The 13,468-nt window shown below is 42.9% G+C and overlaps 1 protein-coding gene across 1 annotated transcript in view; it reads right to left on the bottom strand.

Annotated features, from left to right (window-relative positions):
- Window positions 1–13,468, bottom strand: part of LOC142214653 (NACHT, LRR and PYD domains-containing protein 3-like) — a 42,411-nt gene that overhangs the window by 14,761 nt on the left and 14,182 nt on the right. The window contains exon 4 of the mRNA XM_075283593.1: window positions 11,051–11,116. Within this exon, the coding sequence (XP_075139694.1) occupies window positions 11,051–11,116 (66 nt within the window). The remainder of the gene's footprint in view (window positions 1–11,050; window positions 11,117–13,468) is intronic.

Raw genomic sequence — 13,468 nt, 5'->3', positions numbered from 1 at the left:
TTGTATCCTTTACAACCCTGTCAGGTGAGCGGCTTAATATTGTTTGCTTACCTTGTGATTACACCCACTACTACACATTGGTCGGCTCGGTGCCTCTTTTTTCTTTCTATTCCCTAGGGCAGGGGTCGGCAACCCCTGGCACGCCTGCCAAGACTGCGACGGGAGGCATATTTTGGTGGCACGGCAGCCAGCATGAGACTTCACACTAAAATTGAGAGAGAGAGCGTCCTTTCAGTGCCTGCTAGAGCTGCGGTGTAGGACACGCCCCCTTCTCTCACTGCCCACCAATCAGAGATGAGCCTCTCACTGCACGGGATAAGGGCTCCCTGGACCTGCTGCTACATGTGAGGAGCTCCTGCCGTCTGCAGCCCTGAGGAGGAGAGGAAGCAAAGTGAAAGTAAAAACACCAGGTACGTGTGTGATACTAACTATTCTCATTACTGTCAGGCATTTGGGGTTATTACTTTAGTTTTAGTAACTCCATGTGCCTCACATTAATAGCAGTTAACCCCATCATGCCCCTCACATTAACCCTGTGTGGCTCACATAAGGGTTACTGAGGTGTGAGACATATGGGGGTACTAATAAGGGACCTATATAATGAAGATATTCACTTATTACCTCCATATGTCTCACATATCAGTGTCCCTTATGTAAAACACACAGGGGGTTAATGTGAGGGACATGATGGGGTTAACTGCTATTAATATGAGGCACATTGAGTTGTAACCTGCAATATACATGACCAGACTCTTATCTACAACTGCAGATAAAGTACAGACCTATATATTTCAATGGACCCATATATACAGCCATTCTTTTTGTGGCTGTGTATCTGGGCCAAATTGAAGAACTGAAAACTATGGAGCAGGTCCTATATGTGTCCTATACATCCCCTATATCTGTCCTATACATCCCCTATATCTGTCCTATACATCCCCTATATCTGTCCTATACATCCCCTATATCTGTCCTATACATCCCCTATATCTGTCCTATACATCCCCTATATGTGCCCTATACATCCCCTATATCTGTCCTATACATCCCCTATATCTGTCCTATACATTCCCTATATCTGTCTGCATTTGCAGCCCTGTCAATTCATTTTTTAACATATAGGTCAGTGAAACCACATCCGTGCCATTTGTATGCAGGAGTCGTAAGGCTGAGGCCCCATGTTGCAGAAATGCAGCATTTTTGTTGCAGATTTTGATGCGGTTTATTTCAACCAAAGCTAAAAATGGCTACAGAAGGAATGGGAAATATATAGGAGGCTTCTTATACGTCTCCCTTCTGCTCAATCCACTCCTGGTTTAGGCTCAGAAAAACACAGCAAAATATGTAACAAAAAAAGCTGTGTTCCAACAACGTGAGGGCCTTAGGCTAAAGCCCCACATTGCAGAAACAGCTTTTTTTCGTTGCAGATTTTGCTGTTTTTTTTTGAGCCGAAACCAGGAGCAGATTGAGCAGGAGGGAGACGTATAAGAACCTTCCTATATATTTCCCGTTCCTTTTCTAGCCATTCTTGACTTTGACGGAAAGAAAAACGCAGCCAAATCTGCAATAAAATAGCTGCATTTTTGTAATGTGGGGCCTCAGCCTTAGTGTGATTCTATTGGGTGGTGACACTGTAACTAGATGCAATTATAGCCAAATCCAGTTCCTGGGCACCAGTGCATTCATTTTGTTGTAAGTGTGACACCATTTAATTCCTGGCTGGGGTTTTGCTGTTATTGCACCACCAGGAACTAAAAGTGACAAATTAATCTGCGTTTCACTTAGGGAGCGTTCACACTACCGTCGGTGTCCGACAGCTAGTGTCCACTGTTAATGTCTGTTCAAAATCTTGTGTGGATATTAGTATCGGACACTAGCTGTGTCTGTGACATTTTGCATTGATATAAATGGACATCGGGTGCGTTCGTTTACTGTTCGTGGGTGTCCTTAAGTGTCCGTTCCCAAAGATGTCCGACTTTTCAAGCGGACAGAAAAACCTACATATCGGGTTTTGCTGTCCGCTTGAAAAGTTGGACATCTTTGGGAACAGACAGTTAAGGACACCCATGGACAGTGAACGAATGCACCCAATGTCCATTTAAATCAATGCAAAATGTCACAGACACAGCTAGTGTCCGATACTAATATCCACACAAGATTCTGAACGGACATTAGCAGCGGACACTAGCTGTCGGACACCGACGGTAGTGTGAACGCTCCCTTACAGAAAACTGAAGTTACTAACGGCCAAGGACTGGATGGAGCATACAGGTACATTGTGTGTCAGAGCTTTACAGGTATGACCTTACACTGCTCCCAGTCACGTACATTACCACTAATTGTGGGTTACGCATGTACTTACATTGCTTCTAAAGGAAAAGAACATGTGTATCCAGGCAAATAGTGGTAAGTGCATGTGGCTGGGAGTGCAGTATGACAGCGCCCCTATGTTGCGGTTTGTGCTATATGACTTTAGTGTAGGCGTCGTCAGCTTTACAATTATTGACCGGCACTCCGAGGACCTCATCTTTGATTTTTTAATTTAAATCGGCACGCCGAACAAAAAAGGTTGCCTACCCCTGCCCTAGGGCATATATCACAATACACTCCTGAATTATTGACCATTTATTTTATAGCATCCTAGCTGACCCAGCGATAGTCACATTAGGCTCGCCAGCCCTAGTACCTGGGATTCTGCATATTCCAGACTACATTGCATCATGCTGACACCATTTGATGATCTCCAATTCATATCTCTTGAAGTTGTATGCATCATCTGTTATGTCACTATTCGGGTTGAGTGATCGGGATCGGAAAAGATCGGATTCTGATAGGCGATTCAGTAAATTTCACGATCGCGATTGGAATTCCGATCCCGATCTTTTTAGGCAGGATCGCGTTCGGAGGTTATTTCACACAATGCTTTGCTACTGGCCAAGCATTGTGGGAAAAGCTAACAATGTTAGCTAGGTCCCATAAGAATGAATGGATGCAGCCGGCAGACAGCTTGACCCCCTGCGCGCCGGCTGTGTCCATTCATTCAACACTTACCTGCACCGATCACTGGTCCGGTCCCCGCTGTTCTGGCTCTTCTTCTCGCCTTGCTGTCCCTGCCTCCCAGGTTAGTGTTACAGACCTAGGAAGAAGGCGGGGCTTGTGGCTTAGGAGAGTGTGGGTGGGTACTGGGAGGGGCACTCCCCGCCGTGTACCCGCCCACACTCTCCTAAGCCACAAGCCCCACCTACTTCCTAGGTCTGTAACACTAACCTGGGAGGCGGGGGCAGCGAGGCGAGAAGAAGAGCCAGAACAGGAGCGAGAACAGTGGGAATCGGAGCAGCGGCAGTGATGGACACCAGAGGGGACAAGTAGCCAGAAATTTTTTTGTTAATCACCACACAGCGTGGAGTCTAACAATTAAAGCGTTCAATTTTTAGACTCCACGCTGTGTAGTGAATAGGATCGTTTTTAAAATTCGATCTTCGATTATAAAAAAAAAAATCCCATTGACTTGCATTGGGATCGGGTTCGAATGAAAAATCGGAAATCGGATTTTAAAAACGATCCTGAAATCTCAAGATCAGCTCAACCCTAGTCACTATTATTTATAGATAGAATCCTGATTGTGTATATTATATCTCTATTTTTTATCAGTATGTCTTTAGAGTATGAGAGTACCAGGAGGAAACCCGCCCAAACGCAGGGAGAAGATACAAACTCCTTGTAGATGTTGTCCTAGGTTGGATTCGAACCCAGAGCTCCAGCACAGGTGACTCAGTGATTAGCACTGCAGTCTTGCAATCACATCTCTATTGTTCACAGATTGGACCTGGACTCTGTATGTTATTTTGGCCTTACTTATTACAGTGTTATTATATAGCATTAATATGTTATTGAGATCATAACATCGATTTGTTATTAACCACAATATTTTATGTATCTTCAGTTATATGTATTTTTGTACTTGTGTATCTTTCCAGTCTTTCTATGAATGTTCATATGGATACGGGGATATTGTCACTCCTTAGGGAGAGACCACCATATAGGTGTGTGGAGACTTGTTAAGCCTTTAGCACTCCACTTTGCAAGGAACTATGGGAAGAATATGCAAATCTGCCTTCCATGATGTAATTAGGAAAATGTTCGTTGTTGTACCGTGTACCGTTGTACCGACAGGATAGAGATACCTAACTCGAACAAGGAATATAACATTCCAGGTACCTTCACCTGCAGCACATCCAATGTAGTGTATTTAATTATGTGTACCAAATGCTCCACTGAAAATCTGTATGTTGGAGAGACCGGACAGAAGCTCAGAATGCGCATGAACTCACATCGCCATACTATTAAAGAACAAAGAACTGACCTTCCCGTGTCAAAACATTTTTGCAGTGGGGACCACAACATCACCAATGACATGAAAATTCTGATTTTGAGAGGGAATTTCAGATCTAAGAGAGAAAGGCGCATACATGAATATAAATTTATGACACTGTTTCAGACATTAGAGTGTGGGCTTAATGCATCACAGGGGTTCATGTCTTTTTACAGTTACGTGTGAACTGATAAGGACCTGTAAGTGTTTACATTGTCTCCACCAATTACCACATTGTCTCTAGCAAATGTCTCCACCAATTGCTTACATTGTCTCACCAACTACTAACAACCCCCCCCCTCCCCTCCTGAAATCTAACACCCTTTGTGCCTACTCTGTGTATATATATATATATATGCATCCTTCAAAAATGTTTTTAAATTTGCTTTGACAAAGGAGCCTTTGCGCTTCGAAACGTTAGCCATTTGTCATCATTATGAGTTAGCCATTAAAAAGGTATCAACTACTGAAGATTACCAAGTTTTCGTGTTTTTATGATGTAATTAAGAAGACAGTTGCTGCCTCAGTATTGCAAACCAATAGAGGGCGCTCACTGGAATGTGCAAGCCTGTCTTATGACAGGATTCTAGTGAAATAACCCAATAATGGCTGCTCCCTTTAGCATCATGCCCGACCTTCCCAAGAGGCCTTTGTTTTGCAATGATGCTGGGATTATTACCAGGTATAGTCTCTACTTGGATCTCTTCAGCTCGATGTAGAGAGGACTATAACCTGGTAGAGGTGAGAGGAATAATACTTGATATTAACGTATGTTTGTATGTATGTTATTATATGAATTTTTCAGCCTGAAATGTTGCACTAATAAAGACATTTTTGAAGCATAAATTCTACTGGCGTGCAGTTCTATCAATATTTGTTTCTAAGGGCCCCTTCACACGGAGGATACGCTGGCTGATTCTGAACTTGTAAACGTTCCGAATCAGCGGCGTTTAAAACAGATCCCATTTTTTTCTATGGGAGCCGGCATACGCCCGCTCCAAATAGAAATGAATGGAAAAAAGCAGCCCATTCATTTCTATGGGGAGCGCAGGTATGCCAGCTCACATAGAAAGCAATGGGATCTGTTTTAAACGCCGCTGATTCGGAACATTTACACGTTCAGAATCAGCCAGCGTATCCTCCGTGTGAAGGGGCCCTAAGAATTCACTTTCTGTCTTGGATTTGTGCAGATGTCTTATCAGTTGATCAGCTGATGGGAGAACAATTGGCAATGTTAATAAACCTAGACTTAATGTTGTCTCATTTCTTAAAAAGTTTTACTGCTTGACATGAGTTGTCTCTCTATCTGCTGAGCTCAATGAATTGCTTTTTATTTTGCAGTGACTGAAATGTAACTTCACTATGTATCTGAAACCAACTGCAACACTCAGAAAATGGAGAACATTTATTAAGCAAATTGTACCAGAATCTGCACACAAAAAACTGTCTAAGGGCTGTAATCACAGCGCAAAAGTGCTGCGGAAAGAATTGCCGCGTGAACACACTGCGGTTCTTTCCGCAGCGCTTTCAACAGAAAGTTTGTGGAGTTTTCCTCCGCGGAATTTCTATTTCCATTATATCTATGGGAAAGCTGCCGGCGTTTCCGTAGATATAATTGACAGGCTGCGATTTTCCAAACCGCAACGGTCTGCACTACGGTTTTTTACACAAAGTGGGCATGGGATTCGCACGAATCCCATCCCCTTTACTTGCACTGTAAAATGCCGCGATTTTTCGCAGCGTTTATGTCCCGTGGGGCCCTGGCCTAAGGCCCCACGGTGCGGAAATGAAGCTTTCTTGTTGTTGCAGATTTTGCTGCGGTTTTTTGATCCAAAGCCAGGAGTGGATCAGAAAGGCTTTATCTCAAAAAACCGCAGCAAAATCTGCAACAAAAAAAAGCTGCTTTTCCGCAATGTGGAGCCTCAGCCTAAGGGTAAGTTCACACCAGGTTTTTTGGTCCGGAACCTAAGATGGAGGCCGCCTCAGGTTCCGGACTAAAAACCGGTAGCCGCGACTGAAATCCGGTGCACTGCACCGGCATCCAGCCCCTCACTCCGATCCAGATTAGGCCCTATGAATGGGCCTAGTCCGGAGGAGGGGGTGTCTTTAGGCTGAATCGCGAGGAGACTCGGCCTGAAGAATGAGCATCTTGCTTCTCTTTTCCGGGAGCCGGAAAAAACTGTTCCCGCAAAATACTCCTGAGCGGCTCCCATTGATTTCAATGGGAGCCGTCTTTTTGGTCAGGATTTTGAGGACGTATTCGTATCCTTCCCTAAGGTTGTGTTCACAAGAAGTTTTTTGGTTAGGAATTTGGTCAGGAATATACCTCCAAATCGTGATCAAAAAATGCCTCACCATACAGTCCTATGTAATCTTTATTTTTTTATTTATTTTTTTCTGGTAGATTTTCCACTAGCAGAAAAAATCCGCTAGTGGAAAAAAAAGAATGAACATGTCCATTCTTCAGGCAGATTCCACCTCAGGAAATCAATACAAACCACTAGCGTTTTATTGCATTGATTTATTTCAGACGGAAACACCTGAAAAATGCTTCAAAAATACACTTCAAAGAACGCCTAAAAAAAACTCCTCAAAAAACAAACAAAAAAACACGTGAGGCCGGGGCCCCATGGGACGTAAATGCAGCGATTTGCTCTGCGGAAAAAATCGCGGCGTTTTACAGTGTAAGCAAAGGGGATGGGATTCCTGAGAATCCCATGCCCACTTTGCCTAAAAAACCGCAGCGCAGACACGCTGCGATTCCAAAACTGTTGCGGTTTTGAAAATCGCAGCATGTCAATTACATCTACGGATATGCCGGCAGCTTTCCCGTAGATATAATTGTAACAGAAAGTCCGCAGAGGAAAACTTTGCGAACTTTCTGTTGAAAGCGCTGCGGAAAGAACGGCAGTGCGTTTACGTGGCCCCGACCTGAACGCAGCCTAACATGCTGTATGTCTCATTTGTCAAGTGTCTTAGACACTTTTCCAACATTGTGAAAAAGTGGCCTAAGGCCGGATTCACATCTGCATTTGGTATTCCATTCGTGATGTCCTCTTGGGGACTCCTGAACGGAAACCTATACAGTGACATGCAAAAGACTGGATACCCCTGGTGAAAATGACTGTTATGAACAGTTAAAGGGGTATTCCCACCTCACATACTCATCAGTCTTTACTGCTGTAAAATCTTCTTTCTTCCTGGTTTCTTGCATCATTTGGTGGGCGGGGTTTCACATGCAACCTGCCGTTTAGCTCCACCCCCAAATTCACGTGTAGCTCCGCCCACCCACGTTGGACTATGAAGTACAGGCAGCAGCAACTCCATTCTGTGTTACATACAGAGACTGCCTGTCTCTGCCATCATGAACACAACTGAATTAGCTAGCCTGATAACTGGGAGAACAGAAGAAATGAAAGCAGCTCCTCTCCCCTATCTGATGGCATGGAGCTAGGGCACGTGGTGTAGACACAGGAATAGCTAGATACACAGGCTCGCTCCCTGCATTTAGCCCCCCCCCCCCCCCCAAGAGCAGCAGATACATTACTTGACTCATGAGCAGCTAAGTCAGGGCTGTGGCCACAATGAAATGAATAAAGTAAGATAGTGGACAAACAAAGCAGTTTTGCTGAAGCAATGTATTTAGGAAAAGTCTTACATCCACATTAACAAGCAGTATAGATAGGATCCTTGTGATGGGACAACCCCTTTAAGCAAGAAGAAAGACGAAATTATCTTTAACCACTTGGTTAAAGGCGAGGCAAGGTGGCGGACAATCAGATATCTTCCTTCTCCTTAAAGAAAAGAATATGGCAAAGAACATCATGAGGTTCCATGGAGTCAGTGTGTCTGGGTCCCAACACCCTGTGGACTCTATCTATATTTACATCCTTATCGACAGGGCAGGTAAGGGCAATATTAAAGCTGGAGATCACTGTAGTGCAGAGCTCAGCTGGAGGGAGGCTGTCAGGGACGCCTCTCAGCTGAGATTATTTCAACAACCTGTTTTCTTGGTCAGCCATCTGCAGGAGGAGAGATCTATTGAGCGATCACTGAGTAGCCACAAACTGTTTTACTGTAGAGAGCCAGTGATTGAGTTGAATGGACTCCTGCCGCTGGATGGAGACCTGAGTAGCCTAGATTTTAAGTTCTGAATTTGGAGAAGATGTGTTCCTGCTTAGTCTCCACTCTGCGCACAATAGTTTCTAAGTCTATCTTGGTAGGGAGAGAGCTCAGAACATTCCAAATGTCTGACAACTTAGGGCTCTTAGATTTGTGGCCAAGAGAAATGGAGCCGGGAGCGGAGGAATCAGATGAATATGAGGAGGGTTGCGAGCAGGTGGACTGAGGAGGGTTGCTGGGGTGGACTGAACATTAAAGCGTGTGGCCCCCAGATCTAGGGTAGACTGCTGCAACCATGGGGAGCCGTCTCCTGGTTGTTTGGACACATCTTTAAAGAGGCCAGCCTCCTGAGGAACTGTAGACAGGGTGGCTATCAACAGGGCCCAACTTTATGGGCCAGGAGGGATTGTCAGGTTCAGCAAGTATGCCAATGAAGGTCTGCCAAGGTGTACTGGGGGCTGAGGTTCCTCTAGGAACTGAGGGAGGCTGGGGGGAGGGGAAGGCGACCCAGAGAGCCATGGAGGGAACCCTTCAACATTTATATAAGCCTCTGAAGGGCGGCTCATGCTCTCCAGGGGGGCAGCTGATGGATAGTAGCTCTGAGGAGGAGGCTGCGGAGACCCTGACCCCCATGCAGCAGAATAGGACTGGAAGAGCTGCAGAAGTGCGGGGCATATTAGAGTCAGCTTGAAGAGGAGGACAGGTGCAGTGGGGAAAAAAGAGAAGGCATGTGTGCTGGAGAAGGCAGCTCCACAGCTGACTGGGGAGCCATGAAGAAGGACGCCTGCTGCATGTCTTAGACAGGCTGGGGAAGCGGAGGATCAGTTGTCTAGAGCGACAGAGCCGGTGGTGTCATTTTAAAGCTGCCCACCGGGAGAGAAGCAGGATCTGCAGCCAGCAAGAACATTGAGATTCGCGACCCAGAAAACTGAGAAGAGGAGCCCTTGTGACCTAGGCAACGTACCATGGCCACAGAAAAGCGGAGGAGCCGTTCTGAACCAGAAAGAGATACAGAAAATTCACTTGGTGTCCGAAAGCTACTATAAGGAATGTCTAGCAAGACACCACATTCAGGTCATGCCCCTAATGTTATCTTTAATGTTATGCCTTTTGAAGCCATATCTTCAACTTGAGAAGCTGATCACATTAATGATAATTTTGAGCATTTTAACATGAAAAACCATTCACAAATTGCCCTTTTTTGGGGAAATGTGCTTGCCCTTGGTGTTTTATATACACATGCCAGTTATATTACAAAAAAATCAATAGTTTTATATAAAAATTAGCTTGTAGTGATTTCTTTTAAGTACTACAGGCTTGTTATTTTGGGAAAAAATATTTGTGGCTGTGTGCCTGGTTAAAAAGCAACAAAGAAGGAAAATATAAATGATCCCTTTATGGGAGCACAATGTGCAACATTGCATTGATATTGTAAGAAGCAATGATGGGCTGTTTGTTTTTACTCTCAAAACTGACCCAGTGGACCATGAAAGATATGTATTGTCCCTTCCCATAATTGGTGCTCTGTGTGTACCTGACAGTGCAGTGGACCTTTCCCCAATTATATCTCTACAAAGAGAGGTCCACATGGTGAAATCAAGCAGAGATAGCTCTCCTAGAGAAATAATGGCGGCTAGGTAATCTCCCTTGAGACTGTGCACATGCCATCAGTTGGCAAAATGCAGTATAGTATGGAGGACTGGGCTCCGATGGTGAAGGAAAGTGAAATGTAAATGCTGCCAAAATGGGACATGGCTTAGGGACCAGGGCTTGTCAGGCTTAAGTTGCCTCCCCAGGTGTCCTGCCTTATCTCTTAGACTCTTTCAGGACATTTTAAGATTACTGAAATGAAAAGCTTTAAAGAAATAACATTTTTTCTCACACACAACTGTTGTCAGTATAAAACTATGTATTAGTATTTCATTGCTGGTCATCTTGTGGGAATTATCTTGGCATATCTGAAAACAGGTGAACAGGTAAATTAGGACACAGTTATACATTGTATACACCACACTGAGGCAGAGTTATCAATACTAGCCATCTGAAATACTGAATACTGTATAAGCAATGCCGCCCCTGCTACCTCTTGTGTCACCCCCTCTACCTCATAGATTGTAAGCTCTTGTGAGCAGGGCCCTCAGTCCCATTGTGTGAAATGACGTTCTTTGTAATGTATCTGTCTGTATTTGAACCCTACACATTGTACAGCACAGCAGAATATGTTGGCGCTATATAAATAAAATTTATTATTATTATTATTAAATTATAAATCCTGTTTGTAGGTTTAGACATATTTATTATTTTGTCGCAAGGACCTCCTTAAACTTAGGGCACCTTCTGATGCACCAAAAATCTGTCTCATGTTCTGAAATGGCAGGTTGTACACATCAGGAATGGATGATTGAAGTGAGTGCTATATGAAACCACAAAGTCAAGTGAAACACTGCGACATTATATATATATATATATATATATATATATATATATATATATATATATATATATATATATATATAAACATTTTGACTGCTACAAGTTTATATCATGTACACTTACCACTCAATTCTGGGGTTAGTTGGTGCCCATCTTCATCCAGTAGGATTTGCTCCACCAGAGAGTCACCTAATAAGAAATAATAGAATTGTCCATATTGTAGTGAATAGACATCATCAGTGCTGAATAATTATGGGTATTAGATTATACAGTGACCAGGACAAGTTGTAATAATCAAAACTGTGAAAAATATCCCAACTCCCTGCATCTCCATTGTACCCTAGCCTGGTAAAATCGTGACTTCCAATATACTTAGGGACCCAAGCGGAGAGTCATCCTTAGGTCTTATTTACATGTCAGGGCTCCTAGGACTATATGCCTGTAAAACATAGTGTATGACACGGTCATGGCTCCTAGGACTATATATCTATAATACATAGTGTATGACACTGTCAGGGCTCCTAGGACTATATATATCTATAATACATAGTGTATGACACTGTCAGGACTCCTAGGACTATATGACTATAATACATAGTGTATGACACTGTCAGGGCTCCTAGGACTATATATATCTATAATACATAGTGTATGACACTGTCAGGGCTCCTAGGACTATATATCTATAATACATAGTGTATGACACTATCAGGGCTCCTAGGACTATACATCTATAATACATAGTGTATGACACTGTCAGGGCTCCTAGGACTATATATATCTATAATACATAGTCTATGACACTGTCAGGACTCCTAGGACTATATATCTATAATACATAGTGTATGACACTGTTAGGGCTCCTAGGACTATATATATCTATAATACATAGTGTATGACACTGTCAGGGCTCCTAGGGCTATATATATCTATAATACATAGTGTATGACACAGTCATGGCTCCTAGGACTATATATCTATAATATATAGTGTATGACACTGTCAGGGCTCCTAGGACTATATATATCTATAATACATAGTGTATGACACTGTCAGGACTCCTAGGACTATATATATCTATAATACATAGTGTATGACACTGTCAGGACTCCTAGGACTATATATCTATAATACATAGTGTATGACACTGTCAGCGCTCCTAGGACTATATATATATATCTATAATACATAGTGTATGACACTGTCAGGGCTCCTAGGACTATATATATCTATAATACATAGTGTATGACACTGTCAGGGCTCCTAGGACTATATATATCTATAATACATAGTGTATGACACTGTCAGGGCTCCTAGGACTATATATATCTATAATACATAGTGTATGACACTGTCAGGGCTCCTAGGACTATATGACTATAATACATAGTGTATGACACTGTCAGGACTCCTAGGATTATATATATCTATAATATATAGTGTATGACACTGTCAGGGCTCCTAGGACTATATGACTATAATACATAGTGTATGACACTGTCAGGGCTCCTAGGACTATATATATCTATAATATATAGTGTATGACACTGTCAGGGCTCCTAGGACTATATATATCTATAATATATAGTGTATGACACTGTCAGGACTCCTAGGACTATATATACAGTCCTATGAAAAAGTTTAGGCACCCATATTAATCTTAATCATTTTTAGTTCTAAATATTTTGGTGTTTGCAACAGCCATTTCAGTTTGATATATCTAATAACTGATGGACACAGTAATATTTCAGGATTGAAATGAGGTTTGTTGTACTAACAGAAAATGTGCAATATGCATTAAACCAAAATTTGACCGGTGCAAAAGTATGGGCACCCCAACAGAAAAGTGACATTAATATTTAGTAGATCCTCCTTTTGCAAAGATAACAGCCTCTAGTCACTTCCTGTAGCTTTTAATCAGTTCCTGGATGAAGGTATTTTGGACCATTCCTCTTTACAAAACAATTCAAGTTCAGTTAAGTTTGATGGTCGCCGAGCATAGACAGCCCACTCTCAAATGATCTGAAAACAAGGATTGTTCAGCATAGTTGTTCAGGGGAAGGATACAAAAAGTTGTCTCAGAGATTTAACCTGTCAGTTTCCACTGTGAGGAACATAGTAAGGAAATGGAAGACCACAGGGACAGTTCTTGTTAAGTTCAGAAGTGGCAGGCCAAGAAAAATATCAGAAAGGCAGAGAAGAAGAATGGTGAGAAGAGTCAAGGACAATCCACAGACCACCTCCAAAGAGCTGCAGCATCATCTTGCTGCAGATGGTGTCACTGTGCATCGGTCAACTATACAGCGCACTTTGCACAAGGAGAAGCTGTATGGGAGAGTGATGAGAAAGACGTTTCTGCAAGCATGCCACAAACAGAGTCCCCTGAGGTATGCAAAAGCACATTTGGACAAGCCAGTTTCATTTTGGAAGAAGGTCCTGTGGACTGATGAAACAAAGATTGAGTTGTTTGGTCATACAAAAAGGCGTTATGCATGGCTCTAAAAAAAACCAGCATTCCAAGAAAAACACTTGTGGCTGTGT

Source organism: Leptodactylus fuscus, chromosome 7 (assembly GCF_031893055.1).
Source record: "Leptodactylus fuscus isolate aLepFus1 chromosome 7, aLepFus1.hap2, whole genome shotgun sequence".
Classification (NCBI taxonomy): domain Eukaryota; kingdom Metazoa; phylum Chordata; class Amphibia; order Anura; family Leptodactylidae; genus Leptodactylus; species Leptodactylus fuscus.
The sequence above is the reverse complement of the archived record's forward strand: the minus strand, read 5'-3'. Positions and strand labels throughout refer to the sequence as shown.